Source organism: Sciurus vulgaris (genome assembly GCF_902686455.1).
Source record: "Sciurus vulgaris genome assembly, chromosome: 4".
In the NCBI taxonomy this organism is placed as follows: domain Eukaryota; kingdom Metazoa; phylum Chordata; class Mammalia; order Rodentia; family Sciuridae; genus Sciurus; species Sciurus vulgaris.
The window spans coordinates 159806381-159832962 of record NC_136464.1 but is presented as its reverse complement, the minus strand read 5'-3'; the positions used below and the strand labels follow the sequence as shown (position 1 = coordinate 159832962).

General features: G+C 46.5%; 1 protein-coding gene across 1 annotated transcript; it reads left to right on the top strand.

Moving 5' to 3' along the window:
• The first annotated feature begins 249 nt into the window (after positions 1 to 249).
• On the top strand, positions 250 to 26582 carry ALOX5AP (arachidonate 5-lipoxygenase activating protein). Its single transcript, XM_079138590.1, has 5 exons — positions 250 to 447; positions 6577 to 6676; positions 14481 to 14551; positions 18060 to 18141; positions 26123 to 26582. Exons 1-5 carry the CDS (start codon positions 378 to 380, stop codon positions 26283 to 26285), a joined length of 486 nt encoding a protein of 161 aa, XP_078994716.1. The 5' UTR covers positions 250 to 377; the 3' UTR covers positions 26286 to 26582.

Below are 26582 nucleotides of genomic sequence, written 5' to 3'. Positions count from 1 at the left end.
ATCAGAGATGACAGTGTGTTCTAGATTCTCTGGCTCCTGCATGGGGCTCGCGCTGGTCAGGGGCTTGTTCCCTGGGTTCATTCTGGAGTCCATCCGGGAGACCTCCCGTGACAAGGCAGTGCAGGCAAGTGTGCCAGCCCCGTCTGCCTCTCCTCCAAGCCCTGCTTCTCCTGGCAGGCAGGTCACACTGACTTAGAGTCTGGACACTTTGGTGGTTAATTTTAAAAAAAGAAGAAGAAAGAAGAAGGCACTGTGTTAGGGACCTTCAGAAATTCTAATGAGGAAAGACAGAGCACCAGCCACACTTCCCCTTCCTGCTCAGAGCGGGCTGCAGCGCGGGAGCCAAAACAGTTCCCTCTGCACGGCCTGAAGCAAGCATGGATCAAGAAACCGTGGGCAATGTTGTCCTGCTGGCCATCGTCACTCTGATCAGCGTGATCCAGAATGGTAAGGGAAGCCCTCACCCCGGGGAGGAACGGAGGGCATGTTTTGTTGGTTGTTTGCAAGTCAGGTTTAGAGTCTGCGCGCGCGCGCGCGTGTGTGTGTGTGTGTGTGTATGTATGTGTGTGCAGACCAACACTCTTTTGCCTTATCTCTAATTTGTTTGAATGTATATAGGGGTGTATATTTTTTCGTGAATCTGGGATTTTCCTCCCCCTGGTCTTTCTCTCACTTTAGTGGTGATGACTAATCATGGTTTCAGAGCAAAGGCAGCAACCTAGGGGCTCGTGCGCACACCCCCCAACTCAAGAATCTGACATCAGCCTTTTAGCTTTTAATTAATGTGCCCGGGAACAGGTAGAAGCAAGTAGCCTAGAAAGGGACACGAGATACACAGCTTCATTAACTTACCTGCAGTGCAGCTGAAGTTTCACATCACCTGTAGGCTAAAAAAGAAAAAAAGGGAAAAAAAAGAAAGAAGGAAGAGGGAAAAATAGGGAGTTTGGGAGGTGTAAAGGGGAAATCATGATATTATTTTACTTCTGAATTTTTTTTTCTTTCTTTTGAAGAAACATGGTTTTTTATTTTATTTTATTTTTTTTTTTTGGTGGCACTTTCTTTTTGTCTAGCAACGTATAATTTTTGAAGTATTTTTCATATTTATATACAGGGAGAAAGAAGAGGAAATTTTTTCTTATTTGGAATTTGCATTTTCATTAACCCTCGCTGTCAGTTAAAAACCGAAGCAGGTATACCGGAGCTGAGAAAGACGGGACCATGTACAACTGCCCTCTCAGAGTTTCCCTTAGGACTGCCTGAGAGTTTCTCTGAGGTTCTCCAGTGACTTTGTGTTTTACAGTTCATTAAGACAAGAGAAAACAGGAGAGGAATCATTAAGGGCATCTGCTATGGCTTAACCGCAATTACCGAGTGTTTATGCACCGTCACACTTAGGAACTTGGAATATCGAATCACTTTGAGATAGCCTCATCTTTGTCCCCACCTTGACTGTGGACAAATGCTGGTGATTTTGCCTTCTCGGTACAGAACAAGGCTTTCCCCTCAGCTTCCCACATCAGAGGGGCTCAATTTTACATACTTCAAGTATGTTTCATTTTGTAGCTTTTGGACCCACCCCAATTTTCATACTAAATCACACACAAATTGCAGCTCAGAGAGGGAACAAGTGGCTTATTTAGGCTGCCACTTCCTCAGGTCATTTCTATTTTACAGAGAGTTCCCTTGGCCCTGATGATGGATTGAGTAAATATTCTGCCTGCACACACCTACAGAGACACTGTTGTGCACCAGGCAGTAGACTGCGTACCTGGGATATAGCAGTGAGCAAGATGGCTATGGCTCCTGCCTTCAAGGAAAGGAGAGGAGAGGATAGCAGGAAGCCCACAGCAGCCCCTCCAGCCTCTGCATAGGTGGGTGGGCAGCACTTGGTCAGCTCTGGGTAGGTCTCCCCTCTGGTTCTTCCCCTTACACCCATCAGTATGATTGACAGGCATCAGTAGACAGGAGATGCCAAGCCCTTTCACCTGCCTAAGAGTTGGGGCTGAACTCAGCTGGGAGGTTCAAGTTCACTCTTCTCTCAGTTGGGAGCTGAGTCAGGGGAGCTGCTAGGCTCCCTGTCCTGAGAACAATGTCTTCACCCCTCCTAACCAAGGAATTCAGGAACCTGACCCTGCTCTGTGCAGTAGGTCCTGGGCTCTTCCATAGTGACCTCACAAACCCTGGGTAGACTGGAAGTGGGTGGTAAGATTTCTAATTATTTTTGGCAGCTGGGATCAAGTCTTCACAACCACAATCTAAAGGCCGTGGCTATTCCCAGACTGTGTAAGATAGATAAGAACAGAACACAGTGGCCTCAAAACACAATTCCCTGGGAGTGATGGAGGCTTCCTGGTCAGGGAGCTACAAATAAGGACTGACAGGGACCTGTGTTTTGGGACTGAAGACGTTCACATTGGGCAAACACAAGACTTGGAATCTGGCATGGCCGGCACCTCACTGCCCCATCCCTCCCCAGCCTCCTGGGAACCAGCTCCCACCCAAGAGAAGGGAGTTTCTGTTGTCCTCGGAAGAGCCCTTGGGCACCTCTCTTCTTTTAGGAAGGGACCTGAACTCCCCAGAAGGAGTCATTTGTGTGGACTCTTTGTAACTGCTGATTATGTCTGTGCAGGGGTGACAAGAAAAAATTCAGTACTGAGAACTGAAATGGAGCAAATTATATTACACGCATGTAAAATTATGCCGGAATGAACCCCACTATTATGTGTAACTATAATGTACTAATAAAAACGTTTTGAAAAAGAAAAATTCAAATTAGCTGGAAGATAGCACCTCTACTTGTTTTTAACTGAATTTTCCAGGTAAGCATGAAGGTTCAGATGCTTCTCCAAGCCTCTCTTTGCAATTCTAATTAACCTCAATGTTGCGACCATAACCCTATCTCAAAGAGTTCAAAAAATATGCAAAAACTGTGTTCCCCTCACCCCCAAATGCCATTCAGAACTCTTTCTGTTAGTTTTGCAAAATATTTCCATGTTGTTACCAGGCACTGCACACTGTTTGTGTCCCAGGACAAGGAGGTACCGTAGCGCATGCGTCCATGACAGCATAGGCTCCATATTCTCCGTACGCTCTGTGAGCCTGATTATCTGAGGGTGGACAGAGCCCAGCCTGCCTGGCGCAACTTCCTGCTCTGCCTTCAAACGTTCTTTAGTCATCAAGATCTTTGAACTTGTGGCTGTCTTCCAGTTTTGATCTGCAGAATGCAGATTTGGCAGAACAAAGCAGGTTTAAAATACATCTAGACCAGAATTATCAAAACCTGGTTTGATAGATAGATACATTTTCTATGACTAGTGGGCGGAGAGTTTCCTCTTTCTCCTACCCTGGGGCCGACTTTGACACGGGGTATACCTAGGCAAAACAGAGAAAGTCCCTGACCTAAGGGTGCTTCCACTAATACAAATTTTTAACTTTATCATGGTGCAAAAGTATATCCATACAACTATTTTGCTTTTTCACTTATAGTATTCAATAAATTACATAAAATACTCAATAGTATTATAAAATAGGGTTTGTGTGAGGCAACTGAGTTACAGAGCATGTTTAAGTTGGGCTAGGCTAAAGCTACGACGTTCAACAGTTTGGTGGATTCAGTGCATTTTTTACTTGAACTACTTTTATCTGGTGATGAGTTTATTGGGAAGTAACCCCATCAGAAGTAGAGGAGCACCTGCATCTGGAGAAAGTCATTTTCACAAGAATCCAAACTCATGAGATTGCGAGGAGGTGAGCCGCGGGGAGGAGATCCAGGTGGGCATTGAGCCAGACAGGGTGATGGCAGAGGACAGGGCGGAAGAATGATCTCTGGCTGGGACAAAACTGTTTCCACAGCCCTTCTGGCTGCAGGAGAAGGTGGGAAGGGTCAGCCTCCTTCTCCCTCCTCCAGGAGAGGCAGCCTCCTTTGGATTTCCTCTTGCTCTGAAGCCAAGAAGGGTGATAGGTGGCCCTGCAGTATGAAGGTCCGTGAGCATTGTGGTAGAGGAAGGTTGAACTGCCATGGTCTCTGATATTCCCACCCTGGCACATACTCACAAGGGACCTCGTGGGTGCCACATTGGAAGGCTTGGAAATCCACCCTGGGGTTTTAGGAATCTAAAAACAGAGGCAGAGACTCATGAGTTTCCTCAATGCCCGAGTCTTTGCATCACCCTCATCTGCTCCTTCGCGAACATTCCAGCATTTTAGTTAGTTAAAATCTCAAGACCTTTTTATGTGTTCTTGAGAAACTTATTTAACTTCTCTGACCCTCAGTTTTCTCATCTGAGAAGTGGAGTTATTAATACCTTCCTCACGTGGTTGTGGAGGTATCCCATGAGACAAGATGACATAGGTAGAAAGTAGGCAGTGCCCGGCATGCTATCTTCAGCTACCTCTGCATTGCCAGTCTCTCTCTCTCTCTCTCTCTCTCTCTCACCTGTTGGTTTTGTTAGGCAAGGGCAGCATGCTACTGGCCTTTGTATGCCTGGTTTCTGGAACGTTCTGGAGGATTACAAGGGGTAGTGAGGCAGCCAACGCTTGCCAGGGCATCTTAGAGGAAGGAGAGATAGACCCTAGTAGAATATCAGAGGGAGATGGAGTTGCTTGTGTTTTGTGTTACCGGTAAGAAAGATCTGTGGGTGTTTGTAGGGTAAGGAGGAGAGGGAGAAAAAAAGACTGAAGACCCAGGAGTGGGGAGAGCAGCGACAAAACAAAGCCCTGAAGAGGCTGGCAGGACTGCGGTCAGGATCACAGGTGGAGGGAGAAACCCTGGAAGAAAGGAGGGCACTGTTTTTTTCTGAGCAGGACGGGAAGAAGAGAGGCAGGGCAGAGAAGTCCAGCTAAGCTGTGCTGCTGGCTGACGAAATAACCTCTGGATTTCTTAATCCCAGCCCTGTTTACACAGTTGGGTTAAGGGACGCCATCTTGAGTTCTGGAAAGAAAGTCAGAATGTTCTATTGTACTGTCTGCTAAGTGGGGACATTCAGAACGGACAGGTTTGTTACACTCTGTGCAGCTGATGGAATCCAGCAGGGCTCTTTCATGGGACAGCAAGAGGAGAGAGATGTCCTCCCTCGTATGCTCAGCTGGATTCCAATTCCCAACCTCATTGACCTCCTGAGCACAGGCATACAGAGCGGGGACAGTACTACCCACTTGACCAGCTGGTGTGAGGCTCAGTAAGGGAGTACATGTTAGGAGCCTCCCAAGATGTCTGGACAGTGCCCTGGGGGTGCACGCCAGCCCGGCGGGTACCTCGAATTGGGCATACTCCTACAGGAAGGAAAGGAACCCCGACAGGCTTCTGTTTACCTACCCGACTGATAAGATGCCTTTTTCTGAGGAGGCTGATAGGAAGGTGGTGTGGAGGAACGCAGTCGCATCTCTCGCTCGCTCGCTCTTGGAACAGAACAGATGTAGAGCAGGGAGGGGGAGAGAGCTTCATCCCCACCATCCAGTCCAGTCACGCCTTCCAGATTCCGTACCCTCAGCATTTCTTACGTGTCCATGGCCGTCACCCTGGTCAGACTATCTTGTCCCCCCATCCTGGGTCTGACCCCTCTGAGAACCTGCCACACCAGTGGCTTTCCGATTACCCCAATCCTCCACTCCACTCCATCACACCTTGTTGCTCTCAAATGGAGCTAAGTTCCCAGCTCCCACGGAGGCCAAGGCCACTCTGCTAAACCCAAAAGGCCTTCTTGACGATCGCCTCATGGAGCCCTGGCTCAGTCACTGCTTTCTCATTGCACCTTGCTCTCTGTTGGGCACCTCGATGGCCCTTTAGCAGGCTCTCCTTCCTCTTTTGTCCATAGCTCAATACACTGTATCCTTTTAGTTTGTGATCTTGTTTAGTGTGCACAGTCTATCTCCTCCTCTGCTGTCCTTGCCAAAGCATAAGCTCTTGGGGCCAAGACTTTGTCTGCTTTGTTCTTGGATGCAAGCTAAATGTCTGGCTCATGGCAAATGATAATAGATTTATATCAGTGGAAGAATAATTTGCTGTCTTTGGACTCATTTTACTGTGTCCTGCTCCCCAGCCCTCTCCCCTCCCCTGTCTTAAGCTGGACCTGTGCTTGCCTCAGGACCTTTGCATGTGCTATTCTGCTGGAGTAGAGAGATCGTCTTGCTCATCCCCTGCTCCCTCCATCTGCTTAGTTAGTTCCTACTCGTTCTTTTGATTTCATCTTAGGCATCATTGCTCCCAGGAATCCTTCTGTGACCCAAATGATGAATTAAGCTGCCTCCTTTGAGGTTCCATAACACTGTGTACCCAGTCAATCTCATCTTGACACAAATCACTCTTTAGTTTTATTTCTGCTTTGTCTATTTCTTCAGAATATTAGATCCCTAAAGTGGGACTATGTCTTGCTCACTATCACATCCTCCAAAGCAAATGTAGTGATTAGGAGAGATCGGCTGCTGAACACATTTTTGCAAATGACATTTGATGGAGGACATTTAGGGCTGTTTGGCGATCAAGTCAAAGAAGCATTTTGATGTTCTAGTAAAACAGAGAAATAACATATTCCTGAACACCGCCAGTGTGAACCAAATCCAAACCTTTCCCTCTGGCAGGATTCTTTGCCTACAAGGTGGAGCACGAAAGCAAGATCCAGAATGGGCGGAGCTTCCAGAGGACAGGAACACTTGCCTTTGAGCGGGTCTACACTGCCAAGTGAGTCTAAACCCCAATGCCATTGACTAACGGAGTGAGGACCTGGGTATGGGAGCTTCCTTATGGGGGTGAAGACCACCCTCAAGATCACATATCTGCCTGGGCCAACCTGGGCTAGCGTCAGAAGAAAGGAAGTGGGGACAAGAAGAGCTGGGGGAAGTGTGATCACCGCAGCTCCAGAACATCTGTGGCAGTCATTCCGTCAGGGGAGTTGACCAACTTCCTGTGGGTTGGTCTGGAGGCGCCATGGTGGAAACCAGCCTTGACTCAGCCAGCTCCGCCAGCTCTCACAGCAACAGGCCATGCGCCTGGCAGCAGCCTCCACCCACCCACCCTGGCTGTTGCCCGTGGCAGCCTGGAGGTGCAAGTTTCATAACACCCAGGTCCCCCTGAGCCACCAGCACAAGGACCGAAAGAATGGGGCATTGTGCAGTTGTGTGACCCCTCTCCCAGTCCTGACTTATGAATAAAAAAGTTGTCTGAAAACCCGGAAGGGTAAAGGGAGAGGGGTGTGATCTATTTGGGATGCAAATCCGAGGGGACATTAGTTATTCAAAGATAGCTTTTCCTTCATGCAGAGTGTGTTTAAACAGAGGGTCAGCCAGGGGTGCCCTGGCCTGCCTCTCCAGGCTTCTGACTAGAGGCCTGTCAGAAGGAAGGCTCCATGCTGTGGGGCTGACCAGAGAGCTGGCCTTCAGTTCCACCCAGAGGTGACTTTGATGTCCCCAGAGCTCCTTCCAAAGGGGAGTCATGTCCACCCAAAGAAAGTCTGTTTAGAATGATGACAACAGTCCAAGCAAACTCAGGGACACAGAGTCACAGTGAAGGGGCAGGAGGCTTTGGGCTCCCTGCTGGCTCTCTGGGAGCGGCTGGAGTCCCATTCAGGACCACGGCTGGCTTCCCACGGGTTAAAGTGACTCCGGGGGGCTTTGGTGGCACTACACCACCCTCCTTGGTGCTTCTCTTCAGTCCTTCATGTCATCTAGATTGTGTTTATTCTTCCTGTGAGGTGTAGTCACAGGGGAGAACTAGGGGGGAGTCTTTCTCTTAGCCGATTTTAAATCAGTGATTTCGCTTTTCCCTTAACTTCTCAAATGTATTTCTTGTCTGGGCCACTCCGGGACGTATTGGCAAAGCCGTCATGGGCTGATTTCCTGGCCTTTCACCCTCTCTGGGCCCTTGGCCTTTCCAGGTCCCTGCTGAGTACTTACTCTGCCTCTGCAGGGTACCAGGGACCCTTTGCTTCGCCCCACTCCCTCATACAAGCACTGTTGCCCAGGGTCTTTCCATCAGTGGATCTCAAGGAAGCCCTGTGCCCAAGTGCCCACAGGGAGACTTCTATTTTAGCATCTGGACCTTGAGTGCATTAATTCTCAGAATCAATTTAAGGAGATTAAAGATGCAATTTAAAAGACCTTGTAGACCCATTTGAAGGAGGGCTGGGAGAACACATGGTTGCCATCAGGCTTTTGGCACCACCGGCTGTGGGCGTGTGCGGAGTGCAAGAGCCCTCAGAACATCACGCACGAGAGGTGCAAGAAGGTGCCGGATCAGGGATGGGCTCGAGACATCTCGGAATTCCAAGAAAATATCACTGCTCTTCTGCCTGTGTGGAAAGAGCGGCTTCCTTTCATCCAGAAGACTGCATTCCTATGAGGTACATTGGGTTCATTGAGATCTTTAGCTCCTCCATTTGGGAGAAGTTCTGGTGGAATTGCACCGTACCTGCTTGGAAGGTGTGCTTCCATTTTGCTGCCAATGCACAAGAAATGGAGCGGGCCGGGCCATCTAGTGTCTGCTGCTCCCCTGCCTTGCCCAGGAGTGAAATAGTTATGTTTTCAAAAAGTCAGTGTACTTACACCTGGACTTGTAGGTTGCCAGTCTCCAAATTGCAGAAGTGCTGTTTGGCTGGGTTGTACTGTGTTGCTTGAGAGCGTGGTTTGGGAGTTCTGCAATCACTTAGGTTCCAGGGGGAAGAAGGTGCAAGAGGACAGTGGTGGGGGATTGCTGCTGCCTGGGACCTCCACCCTGTGGGTGCTGCCATCCAGCTCTCAAAATCCCTGTGCTTTTACCACTTTGCCTCCATGAGAGAGGAAGAAGAATGAGTGGAGAGGAGAGATCACATGGAGAGATAAGAAGTCAGGGGATGGGGAAGAGAACTTTCTGTAAGATAAAGGTTGCTCAGATACAGCTGTGGTTCTTCTACAAAGATCACTTCCTCCCGGCCCAAGAGCAGCACATGTGTGCCTGTGTGGATTGTCAAAGGGGACCAGACCCATGCAGCAGGCTCGTGCCTGCATGCATGAGCCCGAGATACCCCTGCTGGTGGCCTGTGCCTGAGACTTCTGTGGAGGAGATCATGTGTGGTTCTAATCAGAAGTCATTCCTAGCAACCGCTTCTCCAGGGTGGTCTCTGAAAGTACCAAATGGGGTGCAGGATGAGCCATGGGGGTGCAGGAAGAAAAGAGCACTATTTAATCTTGCTATCTAAACCAGAAGAAATGGTGCTTTACCCATTTTTAATACACTGATCGACAGTGGCACCTGTGCTGCATATAACTTATACATACATGTACCTGTCATAGGGTTGCATGATCAGAACCTTTGGTTGATGGGGTACAGAATCAAATGTTTCGAGGCCCTGGCTATAAAGGGGAAATAGTCTAAAGGATAAATGATACTGGTGGACTGAAAACCTGATGCATGTTTTTCAGCATAAAATATGACTGTCGACAGATATGAATTGCTTGATATTCTGCGCTGGTGCATTAACAGACATCCCAGCCTGCGTAGGGTATCAGCGCATACTTGGCCTTGATTAATGATGTGTCCCACCCCCATCTCCCATTAGGGCAATGCTGAATCAGGGTTTGAGAACTAAAAGGAGGTGAATCCTGACTCTCTGTTCATGTAGTAGAAATGTAGTTCCGTGCTCTGTTCCCAGAGGATGAGCACAGCTCATCCCCGGTCAAGGTTTGGTTTTTGGAGACAAATCCTAGTTAGCTAAAGGAAACCTAGGGTTTCTCCCTGTGACTGCAGGTGAGTACAGGGGACAGGTCTTTGGAGATGTGTAATTTCCTGAAATGTGTCCTACGGATTCCAAGTTCACAAGTCTTTAACATGTGTTACAGGGCAAAGTTCTTTAGAGCCAGATGTTTTAGTCAGTTTTTTTTGCCGCTGTGACTAAAAGACCCAACCAGAACGGTTGTAGAGGAGGAAGAGTTTATTTGAGGGCTCACAGTTTCAAGGGTCTTAGTCCATAGAAGGCCCACTCCATTCCTCGGGACTGGAGGTGAGGCAAAACTTCACAAAGGAAGAGTGTGGTGGAGGGAAGCAGCTCACATGTTGATCAGGAAGCAGAGAGAGACTCCACTTGCCAGCTACAAATAAATTACCCCACAGCCGTGCCCCCAATGCCCCCCTCCTCCAGCCATACCCACCACGTCTGTTACTACTGTTAATCCCTATCAGGGGATTAATTCCCTGATTGGGTTAAGACCCTCACAACCCAATCATTTCTCCTCTGAACCTTCTTGCACTGTCTCACACATGAGCTTTTGGGGGACACCTCACTTCTAAACCATAACACCAGACTTTGGAGAACCCATAATGTACTAAGCGGTGCTCCAATCTTGGTTCTCCACAAATGCTCCCTCCTCCCCCAGATTCTTTGCAGATCATTTTGGGAAGTGCCACCCTAATGTCACTTGTTCCATCCACCTCTTGACATCCACTGAAGACTCATTTTAAGTAGTGGGAACTAGAAAATTATTATTCTTTTTTATTTCTAAATGATTTATTTGGTAAAAGGTTTTTTTTTAAATGTTTTTATTTGTTCTAATGTGTTGCACATGACAGTAGAATGCATGTAGACATTTTGATAAAGTCTTGCATCCACAATATATACAAGATTTAAAAACACAAATAAAACAATAAAACTTTCCAAATACTTTGAAATATGTAATGTATTATTGCTCACTATATTTTTCCTAGTGTGCAATAGAAAGCAGAATGTATTCTTCTGGTCTATAACATTGTACCCATTGACCAATCTCTCTAATCCTTCTTGCTCTTAGTTAGAAAAGAGTATTGAAATTTTCTCTCCACAAATACTTGACAAGATAGAACAATTATTTGAAGGTGATACATTTACAATAATCTCATTGATTAGTATTGGTATTACAATTATTAACTTTTTCATGATTATTCATTTATTTGGTACCAGAGATTGAACTCAGGGGCACTCAACCACTGAGCCACATCCACAGCCCTATTTTGTATTTTATTTAGAGACAGGGTCTCACTGAGTTGCTTAGGGCCTCGCTTTTGCTGAGGCTGGCTTTGAACTCACCATCCTCCTGCCTCAGACTCCCAAGCCGCCGATATTACAGGCATGTGCCACTGGGCCCGGCATCTTTTCTTATTTTAAATCGACCCAAACCAATAAATGAAACATTAAAGTTTTTCTCTGTTATATTCCTAGAGGTGGAGAAAAATAAAGGGGAAATAGCACAAGTCCTTTTCTCTGTAGAAGCAGCGAGAATGCAGGGCACCAAATTGAATGTAGCTCAGTGAATTATTGCAAGAACAGCCCAGAAGCTCCTATTTAGACATCTGAAAATGAGAATCAAAATGGGTTTGTCAGTTCTGTTTTGCAGAACAAAATGGCACAGAACTCCTCAAAAGAAATCCAGAATAATAATCCTGTGTCCAGAGGAAAAGACATCCCCACTGGGTGAAGAAGGAAGACACTGGAGCAGTAATCGCCACCGCTTATTGAACACTTCCTGTGAGCGTGCAGAGCTGTATCTCCCTTTATTCTCAACAGTTGGGGGGATGATTACTAATGTCTTCCTTTACCTCCTATATGAATACATTGGGGCTCCATGAGGCTAGGAAATGCACCCACATCCACACAGCCAGTAAGTGGCAGCTCTGAAATTGGATCTGGATCATGCAAACCTCACACGCAGCCAGGAGACTCCCCGGCAAGGTGCAGGTGTGTCTCTGTCCAGCAGTCCTGGGCTCAGCCCAGCAACAGCCCTTCTCGCAGGGGGACTTATGTACTTGGAGATTTGGGTGGAAGATGGACTGGATCTCCTCGATGGGGAGAGGGACTGGCTTGAGCTATAACAAGGGACAAGGCTCTGAGAATATTCTGGAAATCCCAAGTAAGAGACTATTCTCTGACAGTTCATAGAGCTTCATTCAACTCCAGACAGACTATGTTTTATTAGAAACCAAGGTAATATAAAATAATAGGCAGGAAGAATTGAAGGACTGATCCAATGTCAAATCACTGGCCAGTTCTTCTAATCAGATTTGTGGACAATTAAAGAGTTTTTATTCCTTTTGGCGTCATGCAGATAAAATCACTACTTAAAAACAAAAACAAAAACAAAAACAAACAAACAACAAAAAACACCCAGAGACATGGGAAAGAAGAGGAAGTAGGGGAAAATCATTGGTATTAGGACATTTTCAAACTATAGGATCATCAGATCTTCTATCCCATCTGACATAGCATTTTTCAACCAACAGAAAAAGGAATTTTTTTCTCTAACTTTCTTGAGATTGAAAATGAATCACATTTTCTCAGTCCTGAGGGTGTAATTTTGTGCCTCTAAAAATGTGTAAGAATAGAAGTGAGGCTGGTGCACAGTAGCTGCTGCATTTGTAATGTTGGGCCTGTTTATTTGCTGAGGATGTCATCCTCAAATGACAATTTGTAAGGGCCTCCTGCCCTCTGGAGTAACTGTATCCACTAGATCCATGAAAATTATGGGGGTCCAGAGCAGCTAGCAAGGCCAATAAGAGTCTACTCTTGCTGCCCTATGCCTGGTTTTTGGTTGTGTTTGTCTCCCAGGACAGGATACATGATTTCTCATCTATTCTGTTTACCGACTTGTCCAGAGAAGGCTCTTTTGACCACCAGAGGGGACTGAAATTTCCTGTGGCCAAGCAAAGACAAACTGATCTCTCTGGGGTCTCTACAGTTTGGTATCAAGGAATGCCCATTCCAGACATCTTATTCAGCTTTGCATCACTGTAATGAAATACCAAACACAGGATGCTTATGAAGTAAAGAGAGCTTTATTTTGGCTCAGGTTCTAGAGGTTCAAGTTCAAGATCAGGTAGCTGATGAGAGCAGCATATCTTGACAAAAACACTTGTCAGTGAGTGTTCACATCTCAGGCCACAAAGAGAGAGGACAGTGGCATCCCATAGTCCCTTTCCAGGGCACACTTCAATGACCTAAGGACATCCCACTAGGTCCCATCTCCTAAAGGCCCATAGAACTTTTTAATATTGCCACTCTGGGGACCAGGCCTTTAACATACTGTTATGGTCTGGATACGGAGTATGTCAATGCAAGAGGTGAAATGGTTAGATAGTGAGAATTGTAATCCAATCAGTGAATTGATCCACCGAAGGGATTAATGATTCAGAAGGACTGCCAATGCTGCTGGTCTAGGGACTTTGACTCCTAGAAGGTCTGGGGACCTTAGAGTCATTTTTAGTCTTTTGGTTTTACAGATAAGGAAACGAAGTCTAGAGAGATTGCTTTGCCAATTGTGAGCAGCAGGTTTAAGTTAGGATGAGAACAATGTCCTAGCCAAGTGCCCTTCCACTACATCACAATGCCCTTCTCCATTTTACATCTCTCATGTCTTGCTTGTTGGTTCTCCATTTCCATTGCTTATATATTGTCCTGGTCTAGGATGCAAACTCCTCATAAGGACACCTACTATTTAATTTAGTATAGTGCAACTGTTAACAGGCCTGACTTTGGAGACCGAATGGTGAGGTGAGAATCTTGTCTTTACCCGCCACACCCAGCCTGGGAGACCCTGAGCTGTGAGCCTCAGTTTCTCATCTGAAACACAAGTACAGTGGTGGCAGGTAGAATAACGTCCACGATCTAATCCCAGGAACCTGTAAATATGTTGTTTCATGCTAACCAATTGACCTTGGAATAAAGAGATTATTTTGAATATCTAAGTAGGACTCAATGTAATCACAAGGGTGCCTTTAAATGGGGAAGGAGGCAGAAGGACTCAGGTTAGGGGTATAGCTCAGTGGTAGACTTGCAACCTCCAGAACTGAGAAAAATTACTTTGTGTTGTTTTAAGTCACCAAGTTTTTGACCACTTGTTACAGAAGCCAGAGGGAACTCATACAGCCATCCTGTGTACTCACAGGAGTATGGTGAGTTTAAAGAAGATGAAGGCCATAAAACATTAGCGCTGTGCCTGGTGTACAGTGACGTCCCTCCAGCTCCCAGGGCAGTGAGGATGTGCCCAGTACACAGCGACCAAGCCAGCAGCTAGCCAGTTTTCTTGCATCGGCTTTTGTGAATGGACCCTGAAGATTGCCTGCTCAGCCCAGGCTGCAGACTGAGGCTGATTTGTGAGTCTGACATGAAGGTTTCCTTAGTTGGGCTTCCTTCCCTGGCATCCCCACCTGCTTGTGACCACACCCTGCTGTCTGCATCGCTCACTTTTCAATTCCAAGAAGCACATGGAATGGGAAACCTGCCAAAGTGAACACATCAAGAAACCGTCTCGGATCGGCTTCGCTGTAGGAAGGGAGTTAATGGATTCTGAGCATGTGTTTGCTTCATGCCACGGTCCATTGCTATGTGGTGGCTGGCTGCCATGTCTCACTGGGTAGAAGTAAGAGGAATGAGAGGGGTTTGTGCTCCTTGTGCAATGGTGATTATTAGCTTGAGGTTTCAGGTGCTTTTCAGACCACATTGCAGTAACACGTTTCCTGATTTCTTTCTTCCTTGTTTATTCCACAGCCAGAACTGTGTAGATGCGTACCCCACTTTCCTGGTGGTGCTCTGGAGTGCAGGGCTACTTTGCAGCCAAGGTAACTCAGGCTTCCCTTTATGTGATCTCTTTCTATAATGTGCAACTCACGGAGGTTCAAAGGTTGGGAATTTTGTTGAAAAGACTTTGCCTGACCTCCAGCTCCCATCCACAAAGCCCTGGAGAGGCGAGAGCCCTTGGGAGGTTGTGTTCCAGGCATGCCTCGCGCCTGTGCAGCATGTGTGATAATGCATTGCTAATGCTAGCTCCCTGGCGGCTGCTTGAGAGCCGCTGCGCTGACAAGGGTGGTTTAAGGCTAAATGTGTCTCAGAATCCTTAAACAGTGTTAGTTCAGATACAAGGGCATTATAAATGAGGGCGCCTGAGGAATCTATTCTGGGACCGCCGTCACTTGGCTCTTCTGCTAATAAGCTCCCCTTGTGGTACCACTTCTTTGGGTGTGTGTCCACAGAGCCCCGGGCTGGATTCCAGGTCCCCAGCCTACCCCGGGTGATCAACAGCCCACAGTCTTGACTTCAGAAAGTTGCAAGAACAGATCAACTCCCAGAGTTGATTTAAAGTTAAATTGGAAACCAGTCATCTTTTCTAGGGGGGGAGGTCCTCTCTGAAGTTTTAGCACCGGGGAAGACTTGGCTACCACTGGCGTATGTCTGGTGGTAGCTCAGAGTGAAGGGGTGGGCTTTTGTGGCTCAGCAGGGCCCATGCAGAAGGGCCACAAGCAATCCTCTGGTGAACTATTTAATCCTTATCATGTGTCCCCAATTTATAAAGTATATAGAAAATATATTAGTTTCCTCTTACCTTTGGGAACACTTTGGTTGTGGAGATAAGTCACTGGTTACTCAAATAAAGAGCCCCAGAGAGTGAATCAGAGCTCAGGCTTTTCAGTTCTAAATTCTGGATTTTCCACAAGTATCTTCTTCCTTTATTCATTTATATAATAAGTATATACTGAATTTACACCATCCCCCCCTGAATATATAGGGATAAATAAAACAGGGATGGTGGTGAAGCTGGTTGTCAAGATGGACACAGAAAAGTAGGTGAATGGATGCATTATTGACCAGAGTGAGACACGGCATGCAGGGTGGAGGGGAGGGATGGGCAGCAGAAGCCACTTAAGGGACCCCGTGTGCCCCTGTGCCTGGAGACTGTCAGTAAGCTCAACACACACTTTTTATTTTCTATCCAGAGTGAAGTAAGAAACATGCCTGGCATTACTTGAAAAATCAAGTTAAACTACGCTGATACTAGGAGTTATGATTCCTTTTATGTCCTAGATGATACTTGATCTAGATGAATCTACCCTGGTGTTAGCTGGGTAAATACAAAGGGAATTTGAAGGCATTTCAGAGCCCTGGAAATATGCATCTCCTGTCAAAACAAACATTGGCATTTCCAGGACTAGAAACCATCCATCAACCCTGGTGGATAAAAAATTGTCATTTCTTATGAATATAGTACAGTGTGGAATTTTTAGCTGAAAAGAACCCCCAAACCCTCATCTTACATAGTAGGAATCCAAGCCCCAGAGGGACAAGTGGTTTGCTTAAATCTCAGAACTTTAGACCCCTGACTGGTCCCCTCTTTGTGATCCAGGTGGCCCAGGTTCCCACAGGAGGCCCCTGTCGTTCCCTGTAGCAGGGCAATGGGCCTAGACCCTTCCCACTCCTGATTTCTATCGAGTCTGGTCTAATTGAGTTCCCATCAAAAGAAAAATGGGTCAGTAAGTGAGAACAGAGCTGTCCACATGGGGAAACTCTGTCCAAAGTAAATTGTGGATGGTGGCAATCTCATGACTTCCAGGGAATAAGACAAACTTCACAGTTGGCTTTGTGTTCCAATTTTATCATCTGCCTTCCACAATGTAACAATTATATTTTGGAAGGCAGGTAGGGTTGTGGAAAGAATTGAGGAGTGACAGATTGGAGGCAAATCCAAGGATGCTCATTGCCGGTGTGTGACCCAGGCTATTTCTCAACCTTTCTATGCCTCAGATTCCTCATTGTTAAACAGGACCATTGTCCACCTGTTGTGTTTTCGTGGTGAGGAAAGGAGACGACACGTGACACAGAGCTTGGCTAGGCCAGATTGAGCCTTATAACTTCTGATACCTGACTTTTTATGACCCACAGATGGCATTCTTGAATGGTTCCCCTTAACAACAGAAGTTCAGTAAACGTTATTATCATTATTATTATTTATTATTATTATTAATTTATTTTTTGTACTGGGGACAGAAACCAGGGGCACTTTATCACTGAGTTACATTCCCAGAAATTTTTAAAAATTTGAGACAGGATCTTGCTAAGTTGCTGAGGCTGGCCTCAAACTTGTGACCCTCTTGCTGAGGTTCCCCAGTGGCAGGGATTATAGGAGCGCATCACTATACCCAGCTATCGTAGATGTATGATCAGTGGTGCTGGTGGTGGTGATAAACTTTCGAAATGAGAAAGACTTGGTTTGAAATTCCACCTCCGTGATTACTTGCTTGACTTTTTTTCATTCATTTAAAAAATATATTTTGAAAGCCCCTTATACATGCCAGTCACTATTCCAGGCACAGAGGTGATCTAGCAAAAGACAGCTGTCCTCACAGATCTTTTGGTCTGATCCTCAATTGCCTCTTCTGTCCAATGGTGACAGTGAAGTGCTCCTTACCAGCAGGTGGCTGGGAGGGTTGGAATCCAAGTTTCCAGAGTGCTTGGAGGTACTTGGCATGTAAAAAGTGCTCATCATCGGCAGTTAATTTGGTATTTGAATAGTGCTTGGGGTTTTCAAATTGCTTTTATATCAATGGCCCTATTTCACTCTCACATTAATTCCTCAGAGGTGGGAAAGCTGTAATCAGCTCTTTGTCCACATGTAGAACAAGTTAAACGCCTGCTCCAGATAACGTTAGCCCTAGTGGAGTGGGTTTCCAGCACCCCACCCCAATTTCAGGACTCTGTGAGGTTATTGGGGTGCTGCTTGTGGCTGTTTCTCCAGGGCTAAAATGCAAAGGGAATCTCCTTTCCTAGAGCTCATGGGGAGCAATTGTCCCGGAGAGGTTAAGCATTATGCTGCTGGGAACCCCTGGGGGTGGGGGAGTGGGGGGCCCAGGCAAAGGATGTGCTTTCAAGGGAAGCAGCCTCAGATCTGGGCTTGGGGGTCAAGTCCTTCCCCTTTCTTTTTACCAGCTGCCAGTCTTACACAAACCCCTTTGACCACCTGAGTCCAATTTTCCTCATCTAGAAATAGGCATGTTGGTCCCAGTTATGTCCAAAGGATTCACATTAGATGATGGATAGGCAAACGCTTTGTAAAGCAGCCACACGGACCCCGTGGTGGCCAGTGTGAGGTGATACTACTCTTGATCAAGTTCTCAAGTTCCCCCCAGCCCTTCTGTGTTTATCTGAAGTACACACCAGCCTCTACCACTGGAACTTGTAGCCTCCACCGGATTTTGTGACCAGAACTGCTGGTTAATGTCTGTATTGCCGTCGTGCTAACAGTGCATGTTTGGGTGACAAAGAAACTGACACAGGCGTCTTCCCTTCTCCACTCAGTTCCTGCCGCCTTCGCTGGACTAATGTACCTGTTTGTGAGGCAGAAGTACTTTGTCGGCTACCTGGGGGAGAGGACTCAGAGGTAGGTCACTGGGACCATTAAGAACCATGGAGTGATTTGAGTTTTCAAACCTGTTTTCCAAGTGGTGGCTAAGAGCTCACCTGTGGGTCTTCCTGAATTCTGAGGGCTCTGAAGGCCCAGACTGGTCTCGTTTTCCCATTGAACATTCCGCACATTGACACGGGGTGCTTAATGCCGTGCGCTGCACTACCAGGCAACCTCACACCTGCTTTCCCACCCTCTGGGTCTGGGGCTGGGTGAATTTTGATGTCTCCTTTGTGTGGTCTAGAGAAATGAGATCTCAAGTTTTCCCTTTGTGGGAAGTTCCCCAGATCTTTTGGAGACCAGCACAAAGAATACCAAGAACATAAGATGCAGTGAAACACAGCCATGAGATTGTGGGTAGAGGCTCCATTGCATTGTTTACAGAAGTTTCCAGAAAGAAGGCTCCAAAGCCACTCAATACTTCTGGGACAACTGGATGGGGAAATCTGGAGGCCATAAGTTCTGCTGGTTATGACAAGACATTTTGGGTTACAGTTTGACCCCAGAGCTAGGAATTCCTGAGGGCCCAGAGAGGGCCCAGAGGACTCTCAGAGCCAGGCATACATCCGGGAGGCTGCCACCCCCTATGCCACTCCCAGTCTGCCCTGCGTTCTCCTTCCTCGTCTACTTTCCGCTCCACCTGTTCCAATAGCACCCTTCTCTAGTGGTTGGATCGTGGCTGGCCCTTCAGACAGCGTCCTTCAGTGGTGATAAGGGGAGCGACATCCCAGGGACTTTGACTTTGGCAGCTGAAAGCGCTACATAGAGGGAGGCTGGCACCTGAGAAGCTCGATGGCTTGAGGGAGGAGGTTATGGTGAGCTGGGCTGTAGCTAGGAAAAAATATCCACTGTTCTATAGGAGTGCCCCCCGCCCCACCCCGTCTTCATTCCTCTGGAGTGGCTTCCTGTTCCTGCTCTCCACCACAGCCGCATTAGCTCTCTTCTTCTTTTCAACACTGTCCTAAATGATACCTTTCATTCCCTTCCACCCTGGAAGGCATCCATCAGGCCCCTCCCCAGGTGCTCACCTGCCGTTCGAGAGGAGGGAGCCAGGTATCCAGCACGGTGTGAAGGGCTCCTCTCTCTGAGGCCGCTCCCCATGCAGCCTGGGCCTCCCACCCTGCAGTTACTGCTCTTCTGACACCACGGCTGAAACACTCCGGTTGCTTTAATTCTGAGGCAATCTGTACAGCATGCCATCTGTTCAGCTACCCCCAGGCCCTTCAAATTTTAGGTGGTATTCACATCACTCGATAGATGGATATTGGTAAAGATAAATGAATGGATATGGAATCACAATCAACCCTGAAAAATACTTAGTTTCTCTGGATTTCATTGAAACACAAATGTCCCCACCCCTCGAGTCTCCCTGGGGTGTCTCATCAGATGGTGGTAAAATAATCCCATTTTAATGCCCTGGAAGTGGGTGTGTGTTCTCAGCCCTCCTTACCTCCCGCATAGTCATGGTAGGCATTACTGATGAGTGATGGCGTCCTTTCTTTTTTGGTACTGGGGACTGAACCCAGGGGCACTTTGCCACTAAGCTACATACATACCCAGTCCTTAAAAAAAAAAAAAAAAAAAAATATATATATATATATATATATATATATGTGTGTGTGTGTGTGTGTGTGTGTGTGTGTGTGTAAATATATACACACATATATATATATATATATTTTTTTTTTTTTTTTAAATATTGAGACAGGATCTCACTAAGTTGCTGAGTGCCTTGCTAAGTTGCTGAGGCTGGCTTTGAACTTGCAATCCTCCTGCCTCAGCCTCCCAAGTCTCAAGAATTATAGGCATGAGGTACTGCATCTCTTCCTTCTTTCCTTCCTTCCTTCCTTCCTTCCTTCCTTCCTTCCTTCCTTCCTTCCTTCCTTCCTTCTTTCCTTCTCCTTCTTTTACAAAATATTTTTATTTTTAATGGATGCATACTAACTGTACATATTTATAGAGTATGGTGTGATTTTTAATACATGTATACAAAGTGTAATGATCATTGGGTAATTGGCGTATCTACTACCTCAAACATTCATCTTTTCTTTGTGTTGAAAACATTCAAAATCCTCTCTACTAGCTATTTTGAGATGTTTAATTTGTTCTTGTCAACCATAATTATCCCACTGTGCAGAACATTAGAACTTATTCCTCCTTTTCAATGGCACTCTGTATCTATTAACCATCTTCTCTACCCCACTTCTCCCAAATACTTCTCAGGATCTGGTGACTACTCTTCTATTCTCTACTTCTTTGAGGTTGTTTTCATTTCCACATGAAAGTGAGCACGTGATATTCCTCTTTCTGTGCCTAGATTTCACTTAGCATAATGCTCTCCAGTTCCACGTTATGTTGCTGTAAATGAAAAAAAATTCATTCTTTTTTGTGACTGAATAATATTCCATGTGCCCACATACCTACCACCTTTACATGAATGGACCCTTAGGTTGAGTCCATATCTTGGCAGTTGTGAATAGTGCTGCAATAAACACATGAGTACAGATGTGTCTTTGTCATACCAGTGTCAGTTCTTTCAGATAATACCCAATAGTGGGATTTCTGGATTATCTAGAAGTTCTTTTTCTATGGAAACTGAAGAGTTTCCATATTGTTTTCCATAATGGCTGTACTAATTTACATTCCCACCAGTTGGGCTCTTTCTTGCTGAGACCAACTTGGTTCCAGAATCCTTCTTAACCCAGAGCTCTGAGCAGCAGTCACCAAGAGAAGTGATAGATACCAGAAGAAAGGTCTAGTCCTATTCTAGACCAAAATATAACCTGAGGTAAATGCATGCCCAAGGGTCTTTGAGGTTAAGTCCAAGAGGATTTTCAATTCTGTTTTCTAGAAACAAGTTGCTAATATTGTCTTTGGTTGAGGACTCACCTCCACCCAGGTCCCCATCATCCTGTGGGCTGTTTTGAACTCTGCAGACACCTTATTTCAATGCTCTTGGGACCTCTTTTGCCCTTGGCTTTAACAACCTAGGAGGATACTGCTCATGGGAACCTCCCTCAAGAATTTCTCTCTTTCTCCTTCCCAGAAGTTGCTTTGACCCTGTCCACTCTAGAGTTCTGGTCTCATTCTTGGTCTGGTGGGTGGGTAGTCACCCTGCCTATCTCCCTGTGAAGTTCTTGCTCATGGCTGCAGGCTACCCTGAGGAGTGTGCACTTCCCTCCTTCCCTCTTCCTCCTACAAGTTCCTGGTTCTTATTTCCAGCCCCTCCTCCCACTTCCTGAGTCCTTCCTCCCTGTCCTTTACAGCTCATCTGCAGCACAATTACTACAGAGTAGTTAAGAATGAACCTTACTTTCTTCTCCTTTCATTCTAAACTACTCTTTGGACCAAACTCACTGGTGATCAGTATCCTATTATATGACTATTTGACTTTTGTCATTTACCTTCAGCAGCTGGCCCTAAGCTGCTCCCTCTTCCTGTCCCTCAAGTTCCATCCCCTGGTGGGTCCCCATTAAATTCCTCTTGGCAATTTGAAGTTCACAGCTCAGTGGGGTTTGGACAACGATTAAGGTCTCAGTCGGTTCAGGCTGCTATAACAAAATACTGCAGGCTGGGTAATTTACACACAACAGAAACTCATTTCTCCCAGTTCTGGAGTCTGGCAAGCCCAAGATCAAGGTGCTGTCAGGTCTGGTGTCTGGTGAGAGCTGCTCTCTGCTTCCAAGATGGTGCCTCATTGCTGTGTTTTCACAAGGCAGAAGGCAGAAGGGCAAAGGGCTGGGGGCTCCTTTCGACCTCTTTATAGGTCACTAATCCTATTCATGACAACACCACCCCATGACTTAGTCACCCCCTAGGGGACCCCCTCTCTTGATATTATCCCACTGGTGATTGTCAGCATATGAATTTCGGAAGACACCTTCAGACTCTGGTCATTGGTGACTTTTGGGGTCAATGAACTCAGTGTACCCAACTGCGCCTTCTCCTCGGTTATTTGCCCGCTCCTCATTCGCTCCTCACTGGACAGTTATTCAGTACGTATTTATGACACCGGCTGTCCTTGTTGAGGAATAACAATGAACATGACAAAGCCAGGCTATGGCCCAGCGTCAGGGGTACAATGTGAGACCAAAGATACTCAGCTTATAGAAATAACAATGGACCTGGTTTTCAAAAGGCAGAGAACAGAACCTTCGCAGTCATTTCTCTCCCTCCATCAATAACTTAGTCTCTACACCCTTCCAAATGTCACTCACCAGGGTTCAAGGACAAACTTGCTTCTTTTGGCAGTCCTGGCATTTCTGAAAGTGAAATCTGCCAACACCCGCAGCAGAATCCTTTGAGGCACAAAATACAGATTCCTGGGCTCCACCCTGGATTTATAGAACCTCTGCCAGGGAGGCCCAGGAGTCTGCATTTCAACCTGGATTTTTTTGGGGATTCTTATATATGCTGGAGGCGGAATCACTGGAGGCTGTTCATGCCTCTATTCTGAGAATGGTTCGTTCATTTGATAAATATTGATGGAGATACACAGGTGAATGGAGAAGACAACATCCAACTCTATGGAGCGTACAATGTTTATTTCCTTCAGAAGTCACCAGATTTAAAGGGACAATTCTTTTAAGAACAGAATTTTATATTTATTATTATTGTTTGTAGTGTGGGGATCAAACCCAGGGCCTCCAGCATGCTAGGTAAGCAGAATACCACTGAGCTACACCCCCAGTCCCAAGAACAGAACTTGAAAACCAAAAGGGACTGTAACATTTTCTGTTCCTCTCTCACATTATGTGCATGTCAAAAACTGGGGTGGGAAGTGGTGCTGGTGAGGTGGGGGAGAGTGGTGACTGCCCAGAGGCCACAGCCTCAGGCCTCTGGCTTCTAGGCTCACTGTCTCCTGAACTACCTCACCTCATCCTGGAAATTTCCAGCCTCATCCAGAGGGAAATTGTTCAGCATAATACCTCCTTTATATTTTCACGTAAGCTTTGGCTGCTCGAGGAGGGCCCATTTGTTTCAAAACTAATAACCAAATCCCAGTCTCCAAAGTCTGAAGGAGTCTCCAGGAAGTCAGTATGGTGCCACAAAGTAGGAGTTCAGCCTCATACAGGCAGGTTTCAGTTCCTGTTCCACCTTTTCCTGGCCGTGTGACCTGAGGCAAATCACTGCACCTCTCTGTTCTTGGTTTCCCCAATTGGAAAATAGGTTAATAATACGTTCTCTCAGAGTGGTGGTGAGAATTAAATGACATGGATATAGAACACCTGGCCCCAACAGGTGCTTAATAATTTAATTCCCACCTTCTCCATCCTTTTAGAGAGAATTATGTATCAACTTTTAGAAACAAAAAAAGAGAGATCTGGGTTCTTCTAATGGTCCTGTGTGTGCACTGTGTAGGTCCCCCCGACATTGCTTCTGCCCTCTGCGTCATTTCAGGCTCCCTCAGCAGCCTGCCTAAGCCCCTCTCTGTGCACACCATGCCCACCTCCCAGGGCTGGGTTCCTGTCTCTATCCTCAGGACTTAGAGATGCATCTGATGAAGTGCCCAGCCTGGGTCCATCTTCCACTGAACTCTGAGGTGGTGGAATCCTGAGCCAAGCTCTTGCCTTGCACACCCTGAGTGTGGGACTAATTACTGTCCCCTAATCCTGGTTCCCACAGAAGCTCGTGTCTTGAGAATGTTGAAAAATTCAAGAACACCACGATTTCATCAGGAGGCCCTCTCTCCTCTTTCACTACAGTTTTAGCTTGAGCACAAAATGATTTTGCAAATCACTTTTTCTTGTTTCTAGAATGAGCATATGGTGCCCTCATTCCTGTGCTAGATCTGAGCCAGCGCAGTATTTGACTTCTCACAATTTAATTTCTCTGAACCCTTTATTCTTTAGTTAAAAATAGCCCTTGCGTGGACGCCTTTATTTCCTCTCCTTCCTTTACCAGCACTAGCAGGTGACTCTCTACATTAGTTTTCCGGAGCTGCCGTAACAAAGCACTGGGGACCAGGTGGCTTAAATAACAGAAATGTAGTCCCTTGGTCCTAGAGGCTGCAAGTCCAAGATCAAGGTGTGGGCAGCTCTGCTTTCTCTAAAGCCTCTCTCCTGGGCTTGTAGATGGCATCTTCTCCCCTTGTGCACATTCTTCTTTTTGTACCTGTCTGTGCTACTTTCCTCTTCTAGTAGGGACACCAGTAGGTGCAGATTAGGGCTCACCCAGATGACCCCATTCTATCTTAGTTACCTCTTTAAAGATGCTATCTCGGGAGGGCTGGGGAAAGGTGAGTTGTTGATCAAAGGGTATGCAGTTTCCGTGAGACTGGAGGAATAAGATTTTACTGATCTATTGCACTGCACAGTATCACAGTTAATAAGAATGTATTGTGTATTTCAAAACTGTTAAAAATAGATGGTTAACGATCTCATCACACACACACTAAAGGTAAGCTGGTGAGGTGGTAGATATGTTAATTAGCTTGAGTGGCTCTTTCTACCATGTATACATAGAGTGCAACATCACATGGTAGCCCACGAGTAGACACAATTATTATTTTTCAATTAAAATAATAGTAAAGAAAGAGCCTGGCAGTCAACAGAGTCAGATTCTGAGGTACTGGGGGTTAAGACTTCGGTACACGAATTTAATGGTGACACAATTCAGCCATAACGCTTTCATTTGGGACGGATTTTGCACCCCATTAAGGAGAAAGAATGCCCCACTTCATGAGCAGGACTGTGAACAGGCACCTAAGGAGACAAGAACAAAGCTGGCCAGGAGCAGGGGTGGCACTTTTCAAACCCTCGTGTGCGCATGAGTCATGTAGGGAGCTCGCGGAAATGCAGTTTTGGATTCCCTAGGTCTGAGAGGGACTTGCCATTTTCCATTCCTGACAGGCTGTTGGCAGAAATTGCTGCTGCTGGTTCACGGACCACACTTTGAGTAACGAGGAGGTGTATATTTAACTGCTCAGTGACTTCCAAACTCTCGCTGTAGGAAAATTCTGAGTTATACTATGAATCTCTGGGGTGGCCAAATTCTGCTTTCCTTCTCGAATCACAGCAAGAAACAGGTTGCAGGGCATTAACTCACCTGTTCAGCTAAGTAGGCTGTTCCGGTGAGCATCCCTGATTACCAGAGAATGCCCTCACCACGTCTTTTGTTAACAACCATTTGACTGGACTTTCCAGAGAGGCTAACTCCACTCAGCTGGGCCCAGAAACGGCAGGCAGGAGAGAGGCCCGAGGGCGGCCTCTGCCTGCCTAGGTGGTCACATCTCACTAGGGAAATGCCTCCTGACCCAGCTGATGATCTGCCTAAGCAGCTTAGGATTTTGAGCCTTCGAGAGAAAGATATAAACGTATTAAGAAGTCCCTCTCCCTCCACTCCGCAACGTCAGGTCCTGCTTCCCATGGGGGGGTGCTCAGCTCTCATTAATGCAAACACACGATACTCCCAGGCATCTTCAGGAGAATAGCTTGAACTCTCAGATGCCCAAGCACCTTTTCGATTCCACCAGCTTTGCTGGCTCACTTAAAACATCACGTGGAACACTGTCCTGCCTTATACACACAGCCTCCAGGCCCAGCATGGTCTTCCAGACCCTCCTGCAGAGGGGCTTTGCAGAGAGGGTTTTAATGAGGTGATGGTGTTCCTAATCCTGGGTGGGACTGCCTGACAACCAGCAGGCCCCACCACCCTCCCGCTGTCAAGGAGCTGGCATTAAGGACCTTGGGAGAGTACGGAGAAGCCAGGGCCACTGCGCCCTAAGGATGATGGGTTTTGAGGTCTGGGCTCCTTCACCTTGGCTTTGAATTGCATTCATTGACTAATAAGGCCCAAGACACTTCCCTCCTTTGTATAAAGCAAATGGGTACCTGGGAGCATTGTGGAGTTACAGGGGCTGTAACTCAAACCCCAGGAATCTGAAGCAATGACATGTTTCTGTGAAAAGGGTGTCATTGGCGCTACCTCTATAGTTTTCTCCCCTCCTCTTTTCCAGCACCCCGGGCTACATGTTTGGGAAGCGCATCATCCTGTTCCTGCTCCTCATGTCCGTTGCTGGTATATTCAACTATTACCTCATCCTCCTTTTCGGAAGTGACTTTGAAAACTACATAAAGACCATGACCACCACCATCTCCCCTCTGCTTCTCATTCCCTGACTCTCTGCGAATATGGGCCGTGGCTCTCATCTAATCAATACCTAGATGGCATCATAACTCAACCCTCTAAAGGATTCTGCTCCACTCTCCACAGCTGTAAATCTCATGGCCATCTGGGCTTCACAGCCTCAGTTAACCTTGCTTTTCCGGGAAGAAAAGAATTTCAAGTCAGCTCTGCCCCTTGAATGTGGCATGGCCCCCAGGTTGTTATTCAGATCCATGACTTTTCCTATTCTCGGAAGATGTCTTGTGATGTGATGTGTGTTTTCCTGAAATAAAATGCATGGATAAGTTTTA